The sequence below is a fragment of the Grampus griseus genome, assembly GCF_964374135.1.
Source record: "Grampus griseus genome assembly, chromosome: 2".
Classification (NCBI taxonomy): domain Eukaryota; kingdom Metazoa; phylum Chordata; class Mammalia; order Artiodactyla; family Delphinidae; genus Grampus; species Grampus griseus.
In genome coordinates, this window is record NC_139018.1 from 102,621,910 (window position 1) to 102,644,999 (window position 23,090).

Consider the following 23,090-nt stretch of genomic DNA (forward strand, 5'->3'; position numbering starts at 1 on the left):
AGAAGGGGGATGGGTAGCTAGAGAGTTCAATTTGGTCAAGTCCATCTTTCCAAGGCAGATTGAGATGGACAACTGGCATTGAGCAGAAACATGAGAGATGAACAGATGAGTAGTTTGCAAAATACTGAACAGCGAGGAAAGCGAGGAAAATTCTGACAGATAAAACTCACCAGGGAGCTCAACAATTACTGCATGAGAACTGAGCAAGAATTCTCTTGGAAAGGGAAGCTTCCTTCCAAAACAGAAGGGTAAAAAAGAAACCGTTTTTCTCCAAAATTCTCACTTATTTATTTTAAAATGGTCCAGAATCCACCTCACAGATGGCTCCCTAAATGCTTTACTGCCAGACATAATCTATGGTTGAGATAAGATACGAAATCTACATAAATCAGAGCTACCGAGCACACATTCATTTCTTTGTAAATGTGGCTTTTTGTCAAGGGGCGTATATTCACGTTCGTCCATGCCAGCCTTCTAATTTACCCCCTCGGGAGACACTCAGAAAAATGTCTCAATAGGCATTCAGGCATTCGCCTGATATTTTCATTCCCTTGGGTAAGTGGGCCCGTTAGGAGGAATCTGTAGGCTAAGTCCAGTCACTTTTAGATGTCATTATGTCCCATGAACATGCAAAAAACGCACACACAAAGCCAAGAGGGGTGGGGGAAGCGGTCGGCTCCCTTTGGCTGACAGGGAGGAGGAAGTTTCTTTCCAGGGTGCCGGATCAAAGTGCTTCCTTCAGGGTCCACAGACCAAGTTCTATGAAGCAAAGCAAGGCGACAAGACCTGGGATCTAGTCTCCTCAGTTCTTTGTCAGGCAAAGAAGGCTTTTTCTCCAGGGCCCAAAGCAATCTCCTCCAAGACCAAAGCGGACACTTCCATTTTCCTTAGGAAGGCACCTCAAATTGAGAACTGGTTTCAAAAATTATCCATCCCCAAGGCCCCAGAATAACTTGAGTCAAAGGGCAAATTGAAGCCTGGCAGCTCGCCGCTAGAGAAAATGAGGAAAAGATTGAAAAGGCGGCCTCCTGATGATCTGTGAAAACCCCCTATTTCCTCGGGACCATAGGACTTAAATCAGGAATGTCAACATCATCAATCAGGTGACATTCTCTATCACAGGAAAGAAACTCACAAATCGGCTGGAGTTGTTGTTCCGGACCGTCTTGGCATTCCCGAAGGCCTCCAGCAGCGGGTTGGACTGTAGGATGATGTCCTTGACGTGCTGTCACAGCAAAATGACCACAGGTTAGGAAGATGCGAACACCTACTCCACGATGTAAAGCCAGACTTTCCGAAGGACCTGGTTTCTGAATGTGAAGGTGAGAGGCCTCAAATCCAGGTCCCTGGGATTTCTGGAGGGTTTACTCTTTCCTCTTGACAGAACTAACCCTGTTTTTGTGGTCATGCCTTCCAGCTCCCTTGTCTTGACGCAGGATTCTGTGGGGCCAGGGTGCCACCGTAAATCAGGATCTGCAAACGTTCCCAGACTGGGTTTCCAGATCGGATGCTGCACCTTCATCCCGTGCTCCCTGTGTACGGGGCACCAAGGCAGGACGGGGCATCTCCTTCGGTTCTGACTGGAGGCTTTACTGTCACTACTCCTGTTCTACTCAACTTCTCTCCCCACCTACTGCATCCCGCACTCCCTCTCTTCACTGCAAGTGAGAGGCACCTTGAGGGAAATGAAACAGTTTCTCCTCCCCAAACAAAGCTGCGGACACAGTCTTAAGCTTCCCGAACTTTCATGTGTGTGAATCACCTGGGAATCTCATTACAATGCAGATGCCGATTCAGTAGGTCTGAGGTGGGGCCCGAGAGTCTGCATTTCGAACCAGCTCCCCGGTGCTGCGGGTTTTGCCAGTTCTTTCCCACTTGAGCAACAAGGGCCAACACTGGATTGTGTGGAACAATTCCTGGCCTACTGGAGGGGAAGAATTTGGTTTTCATACACTCCAATTTGATGTCAGACTGAAAAGTACAGAACACCCCATGGGCAAAGACAGCTCAACAGATAGGAGTTGATGTTGGAGAGGATTTTGAACAAGTGAGTCATTCCTTGTACTTCTAATTATTCACATGCTATGGTTAAACATGTTCCAGAAATAACAAGTCTCTGGCTTGTGCTCTTTAGCTACTGACTAATTTCAAGCCAAGAGCTCTGTATCCTTGTCCTCATAGGAAAACAGGAAGAGAAAAATCAACATGAAACGTCTGCAGTCTGGCCACTAGGTCGTCGCCTGCAGCAAACAGGACTAGATGAAGGCACTAACTACTAACTATGTAACAGCCAAAGTGCTCCTCTGCCACCGCCTGGACATTGAGAAGAGGACTGAGAACTGGAATTCCATCAACCAGGCACACGTCGTTAGCAATGGAAGGAAGAGTAAATCATGGATGGTCCCACCATGAAGTTGGTTTCAAAGCTTAGAAAGATACTTCTAAGCATCCTTCTCCTTTAAAAACTCATGGATTTATACAAAATTTGCTTTTCTTTGAAAAATTAATTTTGACTTTGTGGGTCTTCATTAATCTTTCATACTTGTTGTCTGATGGCCAGGCCTGCCTACACCATTTATCAACACTCAACTTCTTGTAGGGACAGAACAAAAGAAAGACCCTTCCTTATCTCTTTCCTTCTTTAATTATTGTCTTTGTAACTGGGAATCTTTATGCATGTATCCATCCATCCCTCCATCAACTATCAAGATGTCCAACAGAATTCTGTGGCATGTGGTAAGCATATAGGGGGAAAAGAGAAAGAGTGAATTAAAGGAGCAGCCCATACACAAAAGAGCATCCTGGATTCCTGGCTCCATGTCCATCTTCTACGGATAGGGTATGGACTTCTACGGATAGGTGGACTGTACCATAACAACCTAAGTCCTAGGGCTGTACCCACTGTCCAACATGGAAGCTGCTGAGCCCATGCAACATGGCCAGTCCCAACCGAGATGTGCTGTAAGTGTAGAACACACACTGGATTCCAAAGATTTAGGACACAAAGGAATGTAAGATAGCTCATTAATTGATTAGTAATTAGATGCTGAAATAATATGGGGATATATTGGGTTAAATAAAATATATTTTAAAAGTTAATTTCATATGCTTTTACTTTTTTTTTACTGTAACTATTCAATTTTAAATTATGCATGTGACATGCACCATCTTTCTACTGGATGGTGCTGCTCTAGCTCTTCCTTTCATTTGATAGAGGAGGCCACTCTAAGGCCCTTTTACTCTGTGTAAGGAATACTGGCCTCCGCCTTAAGCTTTCTGATCCCCCAGGACAGGATGGAGCACTATTGATTTAGCAGACAGAGCCATAATAAACAATTTCGATGTGTCTTTTTTTTTTTTTTTTTGCGGTACGCGGGCCTCCCACCGCCGCGGCCTCTCCCGCTGCGGAGCACAGGCTCCAGACGCGCAGGCTCAGCGGCCATGGCTCACGGGCCCAGCCGCTCCGCGCCACGTGGGATCCCCCCGGACCGGGGCACGAACCCATGTCCCCCGCATCGGCAGGCGGACTCCCAACCACTGCGCCAGCAGGGAAGCCCTCGATGTGTCTTTTTAAAGTCTACAGCTGACTATGGCAATAACATCACATTAAATGATTCTAACTAAAAAATTAATCTTTGGGGTGAAATCTACCTTGCATCATGATTTCTAATAATAATAATAATAAAAGTTCCCAGCAGTCTGTGCCAGTGATGAGCACTGTGAGTTTGGGCAGCCCCCTGTGGACCTTAGCCCCCATAGCCATCCTCCACTACTCTCTGGGGGTGGGGGTGGGGGGCTTCACCAGTCCTGCTGATGCTGATTCCTCTACCACAACGAGTAAAACTCAAGACAGAAAAGGCTGCATCTACTGCTTTCTTCATGCTGTCCTCTTGAACCTGCCTCTTCTCTGCCCATACTATAATCCCCCCCTTTTCTTTCTCCCTCTCCTGTGTCCTCGTTCTCTGGGTTTCCCCCCTTTCCTAATGTTTCCTGCTAATGCTCTAATCCTTCCTCCTTCCTTTCCTTTCTCCATTTTAAAATCTTTGTAAATTTTTTGAATTGGAGATTTATTCACATCGTTCAGAAAATGAAAGGTTCGCAGCCACTCTCACTTTCTAAGACAGACCGCATTCTGCCTATGGAATGTGTTATCTCTCTAAATAAATCCATCTCTTACCTATCAAAAAAATAAAGTAACATAAAAAATAAAAGGTTTGCGAGGTTCTACACGGACAGATGCCCCTCCCCCAGTCTCCCAGTTTCCTCCCCGGAGAAATCACTATTATCAATTTCTTATGTATCGCTCTAGAGCTATGCTATACATATGCAAACAAATGTAAATATTATAAATACATGTTCTCCTTTTTCTCAAATGGTAGTACATTATAGGCAATGTTCTGAACTTTGCTTTTTGCAATTCATGATATAGCTTGAAGATCAGTCCCCATCAGTACCTGAAGCTTCATTTTTTTATGGCTGTCTAATATTCTAGTCTATTATGAACCATAAATTATTTCCCCATAAATTATATCACCAACTGAAGAGCATCTGTCTCCAGTCTTCTCCATCATCAAAAAATGTCACATCAAAGATCTTTACACATGTTATCATTTTGTATACATTTCAGGACACCTAAAGGTTAAATTCTCCCAAGCAGAATTGATGAGTCAAAGGGTGTATGCTTATAGATTTGAAAAATATTGCTGAAATGCCCTCCACACAAGTGTACTAGTTCATGTTCCTACCAGTAATGTGTTAGAGAGTCTACGCCCCTATGTTTTTACCAGCAGAGTGTTTAAAATACTACAAAATTGTTGCCATTTTGACAGTTAAGAGATAGTTTTTCAATGTAATTTTAATTTGCATTTCTCTTATTATCATGGGGGTGCGCATATGTTCATGTTTTAAGAGTCATTTATATTTCCTTTTCTATGAGATGGCTCTCGTGCCCTTTGTCTGTTTTACTTCTGGATTTGTGACCTTTTCATCGATTGTATATAATACTCATTACATATTAGGCATCTCCAGCCCATAACATGCTGTTTCTCTGCATATTTCAAGTTTCTTGGTTATAAAACCAACGTCTTCCCTGTGGAAGAAAAATTCTTTTTGAACAGCAAACGGAGCCTCTTACTTTCACACAGCGCAAAGTCTCACAATGGGCCATAGCACCAGCTCACCTGGACTTTGGGGCCTCCTCCAGACACCCTGGAGATGTAGCTCATGATGTATTTGGCAGCCACGGTCTTTCCAGCACCACTTTCACCACTAAGGAAAGAAAGACAAAAATACCCACCTGTGAAGTGGCTCATGACCAGCTCCCTTTCCTCTGAAAAGACCCCCTCAAAACAAAACCCAAAACAAAAGGAAACCGGCAGAAAGGAATTCAGTAAAAAATGCACACTACTGGTTGAGAAAGTTAAATCACAGCAGGATCAGGTTACCTCCCTGACTTGTATGATCACTATTAACATGGTGTGTGGGCCAGTGTTCTGATAACCATCACTGTGTACAGGACAGACAATTCAGCATTCTAAATGCCCAATAATAGGAGGAAGCATGAACAGGAACATTATGGAACATCAGAAGGACAGACTAGACAGATTACAACTGACAGGAAGACTGTAAACACTGCGGGAGAAAAGCACACGAAGTAGTGTTATGTGAAATAGATCAGATTCAGATTATATGTAAAACAGGGTTAAAAAACTGTAAAGAAAAAAAAGCACATAAGAAAAATATTAGCAGAGGTTTTGGTAAAGGAAAAGATACTGTGGGAGACTTCTTTCAGTTCATTATTTTCCAAACTTTTAGTAATCACATATCTCTTCTCTAATTAAAAAAAAAGAAAAAGTAGGCACTCTCTGGTTTCAAACCAGCCTTGAACTGATGCAAGCAACTTTATTTTAGAAGTTCTAAAATTAAATGATGAGGTAATATTAATCACATCCTGCATAACAAAGACTACTTCCGTTTGGTGGCCTTACTGCATAGGGAAAGCCTTTTGTTAATACCGTATAGTCAGATCTTCAAAATTCCCGTTTCTTCCCCCAAAATCCCCTTGAACTGATGGCGACCTCAATTCAAAACATGCTTAAGTCAGTCAGACTTCTCATCTCTCTATTGGTAGCCTTTGTACTTCCATGATAGAATTAGATGAAAGGAATCAATTATCATGGAAAATAATGGTGAAATTTAACATGAAAAATTCAGGCTGCTGTGAGTTCCTAAGACACTATTTTTGTTTGCTATCGGTGATCAAGAATTTTGGGGTACAGAGCAAATATTCTGTGAACACCCAACCTAATGAACTGTTACCAATTGCTTAGGTACTCAAGAAAAGAGCAAACACTTGCTTAGGGTCCAACCAAGCCAGGTGGCCCCTATCCCCAAAAGGAAACTGAAATAAATTTGGAAATAATTTGCTCTTTCAAAACAAAACAAAACGAGGATTAGAGTCACCACCATAGCAAAACTCAGAACTCTGTTGAATTTCTTTGAACTAATATGTTATATGCTTAATTAGAGAGATTATAGGGAAGAATGAGGGAACCATCCTCTGTGAGGACTTCTAAAGGTCTGACTCCATCTGTGCAACTCATTCAGCATCCTAGTACTCAGCTCCTGACTTCCAGGTCACACGAATACAGAAACCAAACTGGTATTTCATAAGATATGGCGGAAAGTAGAAAACCAATGAGCCTGGGATGACGTGTCACACTGATTACAGAGCCATGCTTTCTCACAGGCACAAGTAGGTATAATAAATATTTCAGCTCCATGAGGAAGTTATCTGTTCAAATGGTCCACGTAATCAGAAGATTTATACCCTAGATCCAAGGTCAAAACATGCACTCTCACTCATTTGAAGCACAGGTTTGTTAACAATGAAACTCCCTTTTATAATGTTGTAAATCACGTGAACATTCAAGAATACCGGAAAGTCCAAGAGTACAATGGTACAACCAGCCTATATAATATTACACAGACATTTAAAATAATTAGAAAACTATGTGGCAACATAAAAACAATGCAATAAAGGCTAAGTGGCAACATAAGCAGAAGACACTGTACCTATAACGTGATTACAACTATGTAAAAATAATGTATGGACAAGAACAGAAATGGAACAAGGAAAAAGAAACAGTTCTGACTTGTTGGGGGGCTGATATCTGGACGATTCTTGTTTCTTTTGATGTGATTTCTCTTAAGGTTTAAAGTTTTGAGAGAGACAATTACCCATACAGTTCATATTTTTAAAAAATATGGGACTTCCCTGGTGGTCCAGTAGTTAAGACTCTGTGCTTCCATGGCAGGGGGCATGTGTTCGATCCCTGGTTGGGGAAGTTCCACATGCTGTGCAGTGTGGCCAAGGAAAAAAATAAAAAAAGAGGAACAGAAAACAAAAAAACCCCCAGCATTTCCAGAAAAAGTGGAATCGCACATCATAATGATAATCAACAGGATTAATTTCTTTAGATTATTACTATGTCATGAGTAAACAACTTTCGTATTTAGAATTCCTTAGAGAAAGCTGTGAGTGTGTAAAAGAGAAAAGGAAAAAAAACAATAAATCCTATTAGAATTACTAAATGAAAGTACAGTAATGTCCCCACTGTGTCTTTGGTTAGTAGTATGATTAGACATAAAATACTTTGTGTCTTTTGTGGAAAGAAAAAAAAAGGAAGAATAATGGAAAGTAACTCATTTCATATATTAAAATAAGTATGCCAGGTACATTAATAGGACATCTACATTCTCAGTAACACTGATATTTTTCAGAAGATTTAAAATAATTAGCTATGGCTGAACTTTGATCGGAATTTTCATTTCTTGGATTCAATTTACAGATGCTTAAAAAGAAATTTTATTGATCAGAGGCTGGTAATTTGCTCAGAATATGGTACAAGAATGGAGTGCTCCATAATTACTTGAAGCTTACAGTATACATAACCATAATTACATTGGCCCTTTCAGGGAAAAAACTGTTTCTTCCCCTGGACTAAAACCCATGTTAAAAGAATGTGAAGGTATCAGACAGATTATACAGCATATGTGAAATTGTTTGCTTTGCATCTCACAGCAATTAGAGCAATTTGCTTTGTTTATGGTTATAAGGCCTTTCTTAAGTGCCTTCACTTGACTACTAAAGTGGACCAAAAAATACTCTAGAAATGTATGTGCCTTAAAATTAGAAAAATGTCCCACTGGTCCCTAAGTCCAGCAGCCTATCAGAATCCTCAAAGTACTTAAAAAATGCCCATGTCTGGGCCTGTCTTCAGACCTGCTGAATCCTGGTCTCCAAGGACAGGGCCTAGAAATAAGGATTTCTAACAAACTCCCTAGTTCTCATATAGCTGGCTGGGAACCAGCTAAACGAATGTAAAACGCAGTCAAGACAGATTTCATAGGAAACGTCAATTCAAATAGGAAATAATGTAATGTTTCTGACTGCATTCACTATACAAATGGAAACATATGCTACAATTTCAAAGAAATGGAAAGAATGTTGGGGGGGTGGGGTGGGGTGGGGGTGGAGCTATTTACAATGATACATTAATAATTGGATTCAAAGACTATAATTGTTTTTCTTAGTCTGAAGGTTATTCCACACTTAAAAATCAATAGTGTTTTCAATTCAGTTCAACTGATTCTAGCAAATGTAAAAATATCTTAGTCGTATTTGGGGGTGGGTATCCCAGAGAATAGGTAGAGTTGACCATTCCTCCTATCTCCCCCTTGCTAGTCTCAAAATCTCTCTGCTGGTTCTTACCACACTAGCTGTTGTTCCCTTGTAACTGTTCAAGTTAATGTAATTGAAATGCTGCTCTGCCTACTTTACATTTATTTGCACTTTAGAAAGGATAAAAATTTAAAACAAAAATTGTATGTGCATTTGCTTACCCAGCATGCACTATCTAAGTGCCTCCTCGAGGCTGGGATGAAATGTGTCTCCTGCCCTGGAGGGCATGTGCACCAACACTGTGATAACACCTTGGAGATATGGGTACAGTTTTAGGGATTCCTGAATTTGTATTAGGAAAAGATTCCTAAAGAAATGCACAAGCTAAGTCAAGTCACACTACTTACATTTCAACGAGACAGATAAAGTTAGCCAGGTAGGGGAATGAGGGGGTGTGCGTGTGTATGTGTGTGTGCGTGTGTACATGCACACACACAGGCAAGCATCAGAGGGCGGCATTCCTGCCCAGAGTGAATGATTGATAAGACAATGAAGTTATGAAAATTCCCACTGGGTCCTACTCTCTTAGACCTGACTTTTTTCTTTTTTTATATAGGGACATATTCGTATTAAACTTGACTCTTATTTCAGAAGGTATAACCCAAGGGTAAAAAACACAGAGATCGTTTAAAAACTTTTTTCTAATTCTACAGTTATAAAAGATAAACATATTGGTGACTGAAAAGAGTCCAGATGAGAAATAACATCAATTCCAAAGGAGATTTGAAAGCAAACTAAAATTTTGCAGATGTATTGACTGTAGCATGTGTCCGCTGGGTGGGCAAGTCAAGGACTGCTCTAAGGGCTTCAATCATGTGATCTGGATAATAGCCCTGCGAGGTAGGGACTATTCTTATTCCCATTATTTGATGAAAAAGGCTAAGCAGCTTGCTCAGGGACACAGAGCTAGTGAATGGCATCACTAGGAAAGGACCTGAGATAGTTTAAATCAGAAGCCTGAGCTATACTGCTTCAGATGAAGGTCTATATTTAGATAGTCAATTAAAATCAACAAAGTGTCCTAAAGAACTCCATGAATAGCACAGTTCATAGTATAATCAAACTTTTAGTTACTGAGTTTTTACTGATACACACCCCTTGAAGCAAGGCTTCTGCCAAAACACTTATTATCTCACACACAGTCGGAGCTAACAAGTAATAATAGCCTGCATCACTGTGCTCACAAGACAAGATGCAACCGGGAAGGAGAAACACATCAAACAAGATTCTGGACAGACTTCTCCAAAGACTCAATTCGCACACACCCTTCCTGGCAGCCCTACTGGATCTGGGAAAGAAATAAGTCTGAAGTGAAGCATCTCTGTTGCCCATCTGAAGGGTTCCAGGGCTGGAGAGAAAGGGGTGATCTGTCAGAGCTTGTGATGACACTGAAAAGTAGAGCCTCAAGTACATGCAACGGCTGGAAGTATAAAATACAAAATCAGACAGACATGCCAGCACCACTGAGTAAATGATAAAAATTCATTAACATAATGAGGAAAGTGAGATAAGACAACTGTTATTTCTTCCAAATCAATTAGTATTGTCAGGCAGACAAAATTATCACCTATGGTCTGCCAAGAAAGTGGCCCCGGGGCAATGCTCACGTTGGCCCAGCCTGATGCAATAGGAAAAACCCAATGTTTAGTCTGAACACCAAGTTTCAGTCCCAGCTCAGCTAGTTATTAGCTCTGCAATTCCTTTTACTGTTACTACCAGGTATTTTACATCACTCCTTAACAGTTAAAAACAATTTTTTATATGTATTTCCTCATTCAATAGCTTTCCTTTAAGGTATTAATCCCCATTTTGCAGATGAAGTGACCGAGGTTTGCAGAAGTCGCACACTTTCGACAGAACAGAATAACAAGTCTACCCCGTGACTCAACCCCAGAGATCTTTCCACTGTACCCCATGACCGTGGACAGTAACAGGTTACTAACCAGACAACCTGACACCTGCGGGCTCAAAGCAGCAGAGAAAAGTGGAGAGAGTGTACTAGGGGAGCCAGGCAGCCCTGGCTTGAGGCATGGCTTTGCCACATTTCAAATGTGAGACGTTTAACATGTTTCATTACCTCTCTGAGACTCGGTTCTCTGATCTGCAAAAAGGGGGGCTGTAATACCTAGTTTACTAGGTTGTAAATGATAAAAGTAAAAGATGCTGAGATACAAAGCAAATACTTAAAAAGGGGTTATTATTATGATTATAGATAATATATTAATTAGCTAATGAGTCAGGCTTCCTGAATAACACTCTTTGACGAAGCCTGGTCAGGGAACTTGGGGTAGAAGGGCACATTTGAGCCCCCAGCTCTTCAAATCCACAGCCAGAGGGCAGGCCTCATGCAGACCCCACCGTCAGGGGTGTGAGCTAACTGGGCCTCCCAAAGCCAGGCCAGAGGGACAGGGAGCCTCAAAGGATGCCGGTGCTGGGATAAACAAGAAATTGGGTGGACCGAAAGAAACAGAAAAGAGTTCCAATGCTAATAATAAAAGGCTCCTGAAATACATCAAAGACAGGAAGTCAGCTTGAGAATCCATGAGACACTTGACAGTGCTGAGGCAGAGAGCAGAGATAAGACATAAGCCAAATATTAGAAGTGATCTGATTTTTAACATTATTTAAATCTTTCATCTTTATTCCTGCAAATCTTAGGGATCCCAAACCCAAAATGTCTCTTGAAGAAGATAGTTCAGAAATCTTAGATCCAATAGTGACAACTATCTCCTTTTCCTCTACGAAAATTCTCATATTCAATCAGTCACCAAATCTTTTGATGCGCCTTCAAAAGATCTCTCACGTCTTTATCTCTAAAAAAAATATTTATTTGGCACGTATTCAGGATACAACCTACCAAGACTTTGCAAATGTTGTATACACTAAGAACAGAACACCCTACTTTTCAGAAAAACAACTGCTTAAGAATATTTCAAGCAAAAGAAATCAGAAACTGGATCAAATGTGATGCTCTCAAATCAACATCACGTTTTTTTAAACGCGCTAGGACAGCAAGAACGGATGCAGGCCAAAAGCGGAATTCACTTTTGATGGCAGCAATAAAACTGCCACATAAATGTTCTCTAAGACCCTGTAAGTCTTTCCAGAGGTCAGCTGGCAAGGGCTGCAGAAATGCCTCTGGCCACAGTGCCATGGTCCGGTCTGGTGATACAGAGATGGTAGAGAATATGAGAAAAACTTGCCGTTTCTCCTTCCCCTCTTACCACACCATGATTATTTTATTCAGTAAATTTGCATAGATGTCTCCGATAGGTCCAAAGGTACCACATATGCAATTCTAAAACACAAATCCAAATTCTGGATTCTGGAGCACAGAAGACTATTGAGTTAAGCAGATCTGGGTTGCTCATTTACTGGGCTCATGGGTGGATACCTGTGTCTTCAGGTGCTCATCACTGTCAATGATACTAATGTAGCTACCACTGTTGTGTCTTTCTCTTGGCACTGCCTGGAGTCCACATTCACTTCCTATTCCTTTAATTCCTTCAGAGGCTTATGGAATGTCACACATCAGTTTCCTCTTTGCCTTTCCAACTCCGGTCAGGCCCTCATAACCTCACTACATATCTGATTTGCTCAAGATCCCATCACTTTTCTACCCCTAGACTCGTCTTTGTGAACCAGCCTTCCGTGGTATCGTGTCTCTGCTCAGAGACCTGCAAGACATCACCAAGGCCTGAAGGTTTATCTGCAGATCACCCAGCCTGGCAATGAGGATTTCAGGAGGCTTAGTCTTGGTGCTCAACTAGAACAAATTGGGGGGCTTGAAAAAAGATATTGGATGCCCTGGGTCCACCATAAATCAGTTGAAAGAGAATTTTGAGAAGGGTAGCCTAGATGTCTTTATAGGCTCTGAGCGAACAGGGCAATTCAGGAATGGGAGATATTTATCCCTGGAAAGTTAAATTAGTGAACGCAAGGCACAGTGGATGAAATCGGCATCAACGGCAGCCACTCTCCCTGACCTGTCTGCCAGTGAGCTCTCGGGGAAGACTTGGGAAACATTAAGGCAAATCCTGGCTGTTTATTCCTGATAGAACTTAACCCACTGCATGGTAGGGGCTGACAGGACAAAGGGTAGGTTAATACAAAGGGGTTGGCCTACACGGAGTCAGGACAGGAAAAATCAACAGCAGACACGATGGGTTTTCCCCAAGTAAACAGACTACTGAGGGGCAGCCTACTGTCTCCAGATAAAAGTGGGGGCCATGACATGACGACATTAGCCACTGTGATCATCCCTCGGCTCGGAATCCAACCCTCTAACGGTAATCCAGCAACCCTCATGGACTGTGTTCCAGGGAAATAATCAACAGAGCAGTCCACCACAGGCAGAATTCTCCTTATAAAATCATGAACTGGGGTCTAATTCACACTCACTTGTGAGTCTGGTTGGCCAGTCAGTCAACCTGAGGCTGCTCGACTCCAGCTATTTTGACAAATCAAGTCTGTACATGTTTGCAAAACTCAGGACCAACAACTGATCAACAACAAAGGAGGCAAGAATATACAATGGAGAAAGGACAGCCTCTTCAATAAGTGGTGCTGGGAAAACTGGACAGCTACGTGTAAAAGGATGAAACTAGAACACTCCCTAACACCACACACAAAAATAAACTCAAAATGGATTAAAGACCTAAACGTAAGACCAGATACTATAAAACTCCCAGAGGAAAACATAGGCAGAACACTCTCTGACATAAATCGCAGCAATATTTTTTGGATCCGTCTCCTAAAGCAAAGGAAAGAAAAGCAAAAATAAACAAATGGGATCTAATTAAGCTTAAGAGCTTTTGCACAGCAAAGGAAACTGCTGACAAAATGAAAAGACAACCTACTGAATGGGAGAAAATATTTGCAAATGAAATGACCAATAAGGGGTTAATATCCAACATATATAAACAGCTCATAGAATTCAACATCAAAAAAATAAACAACCTGATAAAAAATGGGCAGAAGAACTGAACATTTTTCCAAAGAGGAAATGCAGATGGCCAACAGGCACATGAAAAGATGCTCAACATCACTAATTACCAGAGAAATGCAAATCAAAACCACAATGAGATATCCCCTCACACATGTCAGAATGGCCATCATCGAAAAGAACACAACTAACAAATGTCGGCGAGGATGTGGAGAAAAGGGAACCCTCATACACTGCTGGTGGGAATACAGATTGGTGCAACCACTGTGGAAAAAAGTATGGAAGTTTTTCAAAAAACTAAAAATAGAACTACTCTAATAGAATGATCCAGCAATTTCACTCTTGGGTATATATCTGAAAAAAACAAAAACACCAATTGGAAAAGACACATGTACTCCAATGTTCACTGCAGCATTACTTACAATTGCCAAGACACGGAAGCAACCTAAGTGTCCATCAACAGATGAATGGATAAAGAAGACGTAGTATATATACACAATGCAATATTCTTCAGCCATAAAAAAGAAATTTTGCCTTTGCAGCAGCATGGATGGACTTGGAGGGCATTATGCTAAGTGACACAAGTCAGACAGAGAAATACAAATACAAATGACATCACTTATATGTGGAATCTAATAAATACAACAAACTAGTGAATGTAACATAAAAGAAACAGACTCACAGAGAGAACAAACTAGTGGCTATCAGTGGGAGGTGGGGAGGGGCAAGATAGTGGTGGGAGATTAAGGAGTACAAACTACTATGTATAAAGTAAGCTACGAGGATATACGGGACAACACAGGGAATATAGCCAATATTTTATAGTAACTATACAGGGAGTATATACTTTAAAAATTGTGAATCACTATATTATACACCTGTGCATATTACCGTACATCAGCTATACTTCAATTAAAAAAACAAACTCAGGGCCAAGGCTTGGATGGAGGTCTGCACTTGAGAAAGCAGCTTGTCTTCTTCCTTGAGTTCTTTCTTTTTAAATTCAATTTGTTACACTGATTTCTATCCAGAAATAATCAGCTGCCAGTCCATCCTGTCACTGTATCCACCTCTTCAGAAAACATAAGATTGGGATGGAACTGATAAGATTGCTTCTATGTCCTGCATTATCCCATCTAAGCGTACACATTTCATGGTCATCACTTCGTAATGTACAGCTATATCGAATCACTATGTTGTACATCTAGATCTAACATAGTCCTGTAGGTCAACCAAACTTCAATTTTAAAAAATCATAAAATTTTTTTCTTATATTAATATAATTTTCTTTTTAAAAACTTCTTTAAATGTATTTGACCTTCATTTCAGTTTCTTCTATAGCATGATTTAAAATGCATAAAATATGTATTACCCTGGAAATCCCAAATATATTTCTCTCTAAAGCTAAATGCTTTAAACAAAAAATATTTATATACATTATTAATAAAATGTTTAACAAACCAGATACAAAAATTTAATAATTAATTTTAAAATTAAAAATAGATAAATAAAAGATAAACCATATGCATTTCATCATGTAGATGAGGTCATATACCAGGGAAAACAGAAAGTGAAAGTCTAAAAGAACACCAGAGGATTAGATCATCATTAATTTTTAATTTCCTAATTAAAGGATACTAAAAATTCCTAGTCTCTCCAGCTACGGCAGAAGCCCTTTGCACAAGGAGCAGACTTTTCTTCCAGCCCCCAGGAAAATTGGTATTGTTTGTTTTCTGTTCACAAGTGCATTCAGGTAGGCAGCACTGGACTCAGCCCTAGCTGAATGAGCACCCAGCTCTCCCATGTCAGTAGCTGCAAACTTGGGCTTCTCTACCCAGAACAGCATTTCCCTGCCTTCCCTTCCCTCAAGCACTATTTGGAAGAGTTCCAAAACCCCCAAAGCAGGCGAGACCTCAGAGGTCATCTGGTCAATCAGTTCACTCCTAAGTGAAGACACGAGGCCCAGATGAGTGTTAGGTTTGCTGCCCAGGATCACAGAGCTGGTGAGAGTGAACCACAGCACAGCAGAGATAGCAAATCTACTTTCTCAAAGCAGATGAAGCACAGCTCTTGGGTAGTAAAGAAATTTGTCTGGGGTCTTTGGGAACTGGCCAGTAATTTATGATTAAGAGCTTTGGAAAGCCGTGTCTAAGTTCTGACCCAGGGAGAAAATGGAGGCTACAGATATTGGACCAAATCTTCAGGACGGCTGGAGACTACTGGTCAGTCATGCAGGAAGTTTGTGATTGAGCCCAAATAAAATCTCTGGACAGCAAAGGCTTGGGTGAACTTCCTAGTTGGCAATACTGTCAACTCCCACACCACGAATGGAAGGAGGAAACACCATCCATGACTCCACGGGGAGAGGATGCCCAGAAGCATCACACGAGGACCTCTCCCAGACCTTGCCCTTGTGTCTCTACTCTTTTCTGGTCCTGCTTTGTATCCTTTTGCTCTAATAAAATGGTAACCATAGGGTACAGTGCTTTCATGAGGTTTGTGAGCCATTCTAGTAAATTACTGAAATTGAGGGGTTGGTGGGAACCCCGGAACTTGCAGCTGGTGTCTTGTGGAGGACTGTGCCTTTCACGTGTGAAGTCTGGCTTGACTTAGGGTGGTTAGTGTCAGAAGTCAAAGCAGCTCCCTGTTCCACCATCTCCTATATTAAAGCACAGACACTGCAAGAGAAATGCCTGGAGCAGGGCCTTCAAGTCTTTGCCACCTGAACACTGGAAAAAAAGATCCTACAAGTGGGCATGTGTACTGCTTCAGGGCAAGTGTACCCTGCACGACAGACTGAGGGGATCCAAGAGAGGGAAAGGGTTGGGCTACGAAATAAAGAAGTAGCTCCAAACGGGAGAAGCTCATGCAACAAGACCATTCCCTTCCTGCTCATCTCACTAGGGGCCCAGGAGGAAGGAAAAAGGGCAAGGGAATATGATAGAAAACTCATCCTATCCTCTCTCATTTAATTCAAGTCAAGAAAACACCTCCCACCTCTCTATTGGCCAGTGACCTCCACTTGGGGTCAAACAGAAGCATTTCCGATTCAGCAACCAAACTCAACACCCAATGTTCCTTCCAGAGGGCTTCACCTGCAGCTAATTAAATATTTAGATCTAACTTCCAATTTACAGAAAATTGAAGGCATTAGAGTAACGAGACCATGAGGAAGCAACTGGACCAATCTAAAAGGTGTCTATAGGAAAAGTGGGTTGGTCTCTTGAACCAAGTCAACGGAAAAAAAAAATAATGGGAGAGGGGAACTGTGGTAGGATTAAAAAGATGACTCATAACCAAATGCAGCCAGTGTTCCTTGATTTACATAAACTGGCAAGAAAGGACATGTGTGCCACAATCACAGAAATTTACATAGAGACTGCTTATCTTTAGATGATATTAAGTTAGTATTAATTATTTAGTTGTGATAATGGTATTGGGGCTAAGTTAGAAAACGTTATTTTCTACACATGCATAGAGAAACATTTAGAGGTAAGATGTCATGAAGTCTGTATCTCGAAATGCTTCAATGTTTTTGTTTTATAGTTTTGACATTGGAGCCCTGTAATGAGTTACACAATTATATAACAAAATTAAAATTTACAAAATTTAAACTCCTAAAACCCAAAATGAATCTAACTGTAGTTCAAGTTGGCATGTTAATGACACAGAAAAGAATTAATTTAAGGGACTTTTAAAACCCAATATTTTGACTGTACATCCTAAGGACCAGAAAGAACAAAAAAATTTTAAGTGAATTCAGTATTGCTACGAATAATGTTGGTATTGTCATCTTCAAGCATTAACAAAATTACTTTATTTGCTTTATCCCATTATTTACTATGTAATATATATTATTTAAGTATACATATATATACTTATTTATAGTTTTATGCACCTACACATTACAGAGCAAGTAACTGTAATAATGTCATCAGAAATCGAGGTTTTCAACGTAAGAAAAATGCGGATACAAATATAAAAACCAAAGAAGTAAAAACCCTATCATCTTAAAAATGAACTGGGGGATTTCCCTGGCAGTCCAGTGGTTAAGACTCTGCAATTCCACTGCAGGGGGGAACAGGTTCGATCCCTGGTCTGGGAAACAAGATATCACATGCTGCGGGGCGAAAAAATTACAAAAAAAAAAAAAAGAACTGGACATTATCAGTATGAACTCATGTTTCATTTTTTTCTTAAACAGTTCATATTCCTTGCCTTTGTTCTCTGAAAAGAAGAAGCACTGTTAACAGAGCAGTGAGCACTCTTAGTGACTAGACTGATGGTCTCTAAATACTATTTCCCATTAAAATGAACCAGGGCTTTTTGATGAAATGGCTGGTTCCAAGGCTTGGCAGAAAAGGTACAAGATGAGCCTGGAACATCTTTTTTTTTTTTTATCATCTTTATTGCAGTATAATTGCTTTACAGTGGTCTGTTAGTTTCTGCTATATAACGAACAGAGTGAGCTATACATATATACGTATATGTAGAGTGAGTCACCTATATGTATACATATATCCCCATACGCCCTCGACTCGTGTCTCCCTCCCACCCCTCTAGGTGGCCACAAAGCACCGATCTGATCGTGCTGTGCTATGCGGCTGCTTCCCACTAACTATCTATTTTACGTTTCATAGTGTATATATGTCCATGCCAATCTCTCACTTCGTCCCAGCCACTCTCTCACTTCGTCCCAGCTTACCCTTCCCCCACCCCGTGTCCTCAAGTCCATTCTCTACGTGTGCCTTTATTCCTGTCCTGCCCCTAGGATCTTCAGAATCATTTTATTTTTTTAGATTCCATATATATGTGTTAACATACAGTATTTGTTTTTCCCTTTCTGAATTACTTCACTCTGTATGACAGTCTCTAGGTCCATCCACCTCACTACAAATAACGCAATTTCGTTTCTTTTTATGGCTGAGTAATATTTCATTATATACATGTGCCACATCTTCTTTATCCACTCATCTGTCGATGGACACTTAGGTTGCTTCCATGTCCTGGCTATTGTAAACAGAGCTGCAATGAACATTGTGCTACATGATACTTTTTGAATTATGGTTTTCTCAGGGTATATGCCCAGGAGTGGGATTGCTGGGTCATGTGGTAGTTCTACTTTTAGTTTTTTAAGGAACCTCCATGCTGTTCTCCATAGTGGCTGTATAAATTACATTCCCCCCAACAGTACAAGAGGGTTCCCTTTTCTCCACACCCTCTCCAACATTTATTGTTTGTAGATTTTTTGATGATGGCCATTCTGACTGGTGTGAGATGATATCTCATTGTAGTTTTGATTTGCATTTCTCTAATGATTAATGATGTTGAGCATTCTTTCATGTGTTTGTTGGCAATCTGTATATCTTCTTTGGAGAAATGTCTATTTAGGTCTTCCGACCATTTTTGGATTGGGTTGTTTGATTCATACTGAGCTGCATGAGCTGCTTGCACATTTTGGAGATTCATCCTTTGTCACTTGCTTTGTTTGCAAATATTTTCCCCAATTCTGAGAGTTGTCTTTTCGTCTTGCTTATCGTTTCTTTTGCTGTGTAAAGCTTTTAAGTTTCACTAGGTCCCATTTGTTTATTTTTGTTTTTACTTCTATTTCTCTAGGAGTTGGGTCAAAAAACACCTTGCTTTGATTTATGTCAGAGTGTTCTTCCTATGTTTTCCTCTAAGAGATTTATAGTGTCTGGCCTTACATTTAGGTCTTTAATCCATTTTCAGTTTATTTTTGTGTATGGTGTTAGGGAGTGTTCTAATTTCATTATTTTACATGTAGCTGCCCAGTTTTCCTAGCACCACTTAATTGAAAAGGCTGTCTTTCCTCCACTGTATATTCTTGCCTACTTTATTAAACATAAGGTGACCATACGTGCGTAGATTTATCTCTGGGCTTTCTATCCTGTTCTACTGATCTATATTACTGTTGTGCCAGTACCATACTGTCTTTTTGTTTGTTTGTTTTTTTGCAGTATGTGGGCCTCTCACTTTTGTGGCCTCTCCTGCCGCGGAGCACAGGCCCCAGATGCACAGGCCCAACGGCCATGGCTCATGGGCCCAGTCGCTCCGTGGCACAAACCCATGTCCCCTGAATCGGCAGGCGGACTCTCAACCACTGTGCCACCAGGAAGGCCCCATACTGTCTTGATTACTGTAGCTTTGTAGTATAGTCTGAACTCAGGGAGCCTGATTCCTCCAGCTCTGTTTTTTTTTTTTTCTCAACATTGCTTTGACTATTTGGGTGTCTTTTGTGAAAGATTGTGAAATTTTTTGTTCTAGTTCTGTGAAAAATACCATTGGTGGTTTGATAGGGATTGTATTGAATCTGTAGACTGCTTTGGGTAGTATAGTCATTTTCACAATGTTGATTCTTCCAATCCAAGAACACGGTATATCTCTCCATCTGTCTGTATCGTCTTTAATTTCTTTCATCAGTGTCTTATAGTTTTCTGCATACAGGTCTTTTGTCTCCTTAGGTAAGTTTATTCCTAGGTATTTTATTCTTTTTGTTACAATGGTAAATGGAAGTGTTTCCTTAATTTCTCTTTCAGATTTTTCATCGTTAGTGTATAGGAATGCAAGAAATTGCTGTGCGTTAATTTTGTATCCTGCTACTTTACCAAATTCACTAATTAGCTCTAGCAGTTTTCTGGTAGCATCTTTAGGATTCTCTATGTATAGTATCATGTCATCTGCAAACAGTGACAGCTTTACTTCTTCTTTTCCGATATGGATTCCTTTTATTTCTTTTTCTTCTCTGACTGCTGTAGCTAAAACTTCCAAAACATGTTGAATAAGAGTGGTGAGAGTGGGCAACCTTGTCTTGCTCCTGATCTTTGTGGAAATGTTTTCCGTTTTTCACCATTGAGAATGATGTTTGCTGTGGGTCTGTCACATATGTCCTTTACTATGTTGAGGTAAGTCCCCTCTATGCCTACATTCTGAAGGGTTATCATAAATGGGTGTTGAATTTTGTTGAAAGCTTCTTCTGCATCTATTGAGATGATCAAATGGTTTTTATCCTTCAATTTCTTAATATGGTATATCACATTGATTGATTTGCATATATTGAAGAATTCTTGCATTCCTGGGATAAACCCCACTTGATCACGGTTTGTGATCCTTTTAATGTGCTGTTGGATTCTGTTTGCCAGTATTTTGTTGAGGATTTTTGCATCTATGTTTATCAGTGATATCAGCCTGTAGTTTTCTTTTTGGGGGACATCTTTGTCTGGTTTTGGCATCAGGGTGATGGTGGCCTCATAGAATGAGTTTGGGAGTGTTCCTCCCTCTGCTATATTTTGGAAGAGTTTGAGAAGGGTAGGTGTTAGCCCCTCTCTAAATGTTAGAATTCACCTGTGAAACCATCTGGTCCTGGGCTTTTGTTTGTTGGAAGATTTTTAATCACAGTTTCAATTTCATTACTTGTGATTGGTCTGTTTATAGTTTCTATTTCTTCCTGGTTCAGGCTCGGAAGGTTGTGCTTTTCTAAGAACTTATCCATTTCTTCCAGGTTGTCAATTTTATTGTCATATAGTTGCTTGTAAGTAATCCCTCATGATCCTTTGTATTTCTGTAATGTCAGTTGTTACTTCTCCTTTTTCATTTTTAATTCTATTGAGTCTTTTCCCTTTTTTCCTTGATGAGTCTGGCTAATGGTTTATCAATTTTGTTTATCTTCTCAAAGAACCAGCTTTTAGTTTTATTGATCTTTGCTATTGATTCCTTCATTCCTTTTTCATTTATTTCTGATCTGATCTTTATGATTTCTTTCCTTCTGCTAACTTTGGGGTTCTTTTGCTCTTATTTCTCTAATTGCTTTAGGTGTAAGGTCAGGTTGTTTATTTGAGATGCTTCTTGTTTCTTGAGGTAGGAATTTATTGCTATAAACTTCCCTCTTAGAACTGCTTTTGCTGCATCCCATAGGCTTTGGGTTGTCGTGTTTTCATTGTCATTTATTTCTAGGTATTTTTTGATTTCCTCAGTGATCCCTTGGTTATTTAGTAGTGTATTGTTTAGCTTCCATGTGTATTTTTTACAGTTTTTTTTCCAGTAATTGATATCTAGTCTCATAGCATTGTAGTAGGAAAAGATACTTGACACAATTTCAATTTTCTTAAACTTACGAAGGCTTGATTTGTGACCCAAGATATGATCTATCCTGGTGAATGTTCCATGAGCACCTGAGATGAAAGTGTATTCTGTTGTTTTTGGATGGAATGACCTACAAATATTAATGAAGTCCCTCTTGTTTAATTTCATTTAAAGCTTGTGTTTCCCTATTTTTATTTCGGATGATCTGTCCATTGGTGAAAGTGGGGTGTTCAAGTCCCCTACTATGATTGTGTTACTGTCAATTTCCCCTTTTATGGCTGTTAGCATTTGCCTTATGTACTGAGGTGCTCCTATGTTGGGTGCATAAATATTTACAACTGTTATATCTTCTTCTTGGATTGATCCCTTGATCATTATGTAGTATCCTTCCTTGTCTCTTGTAATAGTCTTTATTTAAAAGTCTATTTTATCTGATATGAGAATTGCTACTTCAGCTTTCCTTTGATTTCCATTTGCATGGAATATCTTTTTCCATCCCCTCACTTTCAATCTGTACGTGTCCCTAGGTCTGAAGTGGGTCTCTTGTAGACAGCATATATACGGGTCTTGTTTTTGTATCCATTCAGCCAGTCTATGTCTTTTGGTTGGAGCATTTAATCCATTTACATTTAAGGTAGTTATCAATATGTATGTTCCTATTACCATTTTCTTAACTGTTTTGGGTTTGTTATTGTAGGTCTTTTCCTTTTCTTGTGTTTCCTGCCTAGAGAAGTTCCTTTAGCATTTGTTGTAAAGCTGGTTTAGTGGTGCTGAATTCTCTTAGCTTTTGCTTGTCTGTAAAGGGTTTAATTTTTCCGTCGAATCTGAATGAGATCCTTGCTGGGTAGAGTAATCTTGGTTGGAGGTTTTTCCCTTTCATAACTTTAAATATGTCCTGCCACTCCCTTCTGGCTTGCAGAGTTTCTGCTGAGAAATCAGCTGTTAACCATATGGGGATTCCCTTTTATGTTATTTGTTGCTTCTCCCTTGCTACTTTTAATATTTTTCATTGTATTTAATTTTTGATAGTTTGATTATTATGTGTCTTGGCTTGTTTCTCCTTCGATTTATCCTGTATGGGACTCTCTGCACTTCCTGGACTTGATTGACTATTTCCTTTCCCATATTAGGGAAGTTTCAACTATAATCTCTTCAAATATTTTCTCAGTCCCTTTTTTTTTTTTTTTTTTTTTTTTGGCGGTATGCAGGCTTCTCACTGTTGTGGCCTCTCCTGTTGCAGAGCACAGGCTCTGGACACGCAGGCCCGGTGGCCAAGGCTCACAGGTCCAACCGCTCCGCGGC

At 40.2% G+C, this 23,090-nt stretch overlaps 1 protein-coding gene across 2 annotated transcripts in view; it reads right to left on the minus strand.

The window, feature by feature from the left end:
- Positions 1 to 23,090, minus strand: part of MYO1E (myosin IE) — a 205,261-nt gene that overhangs the window by 78,938 nt on the left and 103,233 nt on the right. For both annotated transcript variants that reach the window (XM_082648354.1, XM_082648353.1), the window contains exons 5-6: positions 5,181 to 5,268; positions 1,136 to 1,225 (exon numbers count right to left, since the gene is read on the minus strand). In XM_082648354.1, coding sequence (XP_082504480.1) covers positions 1,136 to 1,225; positions 5,181 to 5,268 — 178 coding nt within the window. The remainder of the gene's footprint in view (positions 1 to 1,135; positions 1,226 to 5,180; positions 5,269 to 23,090) is intronic.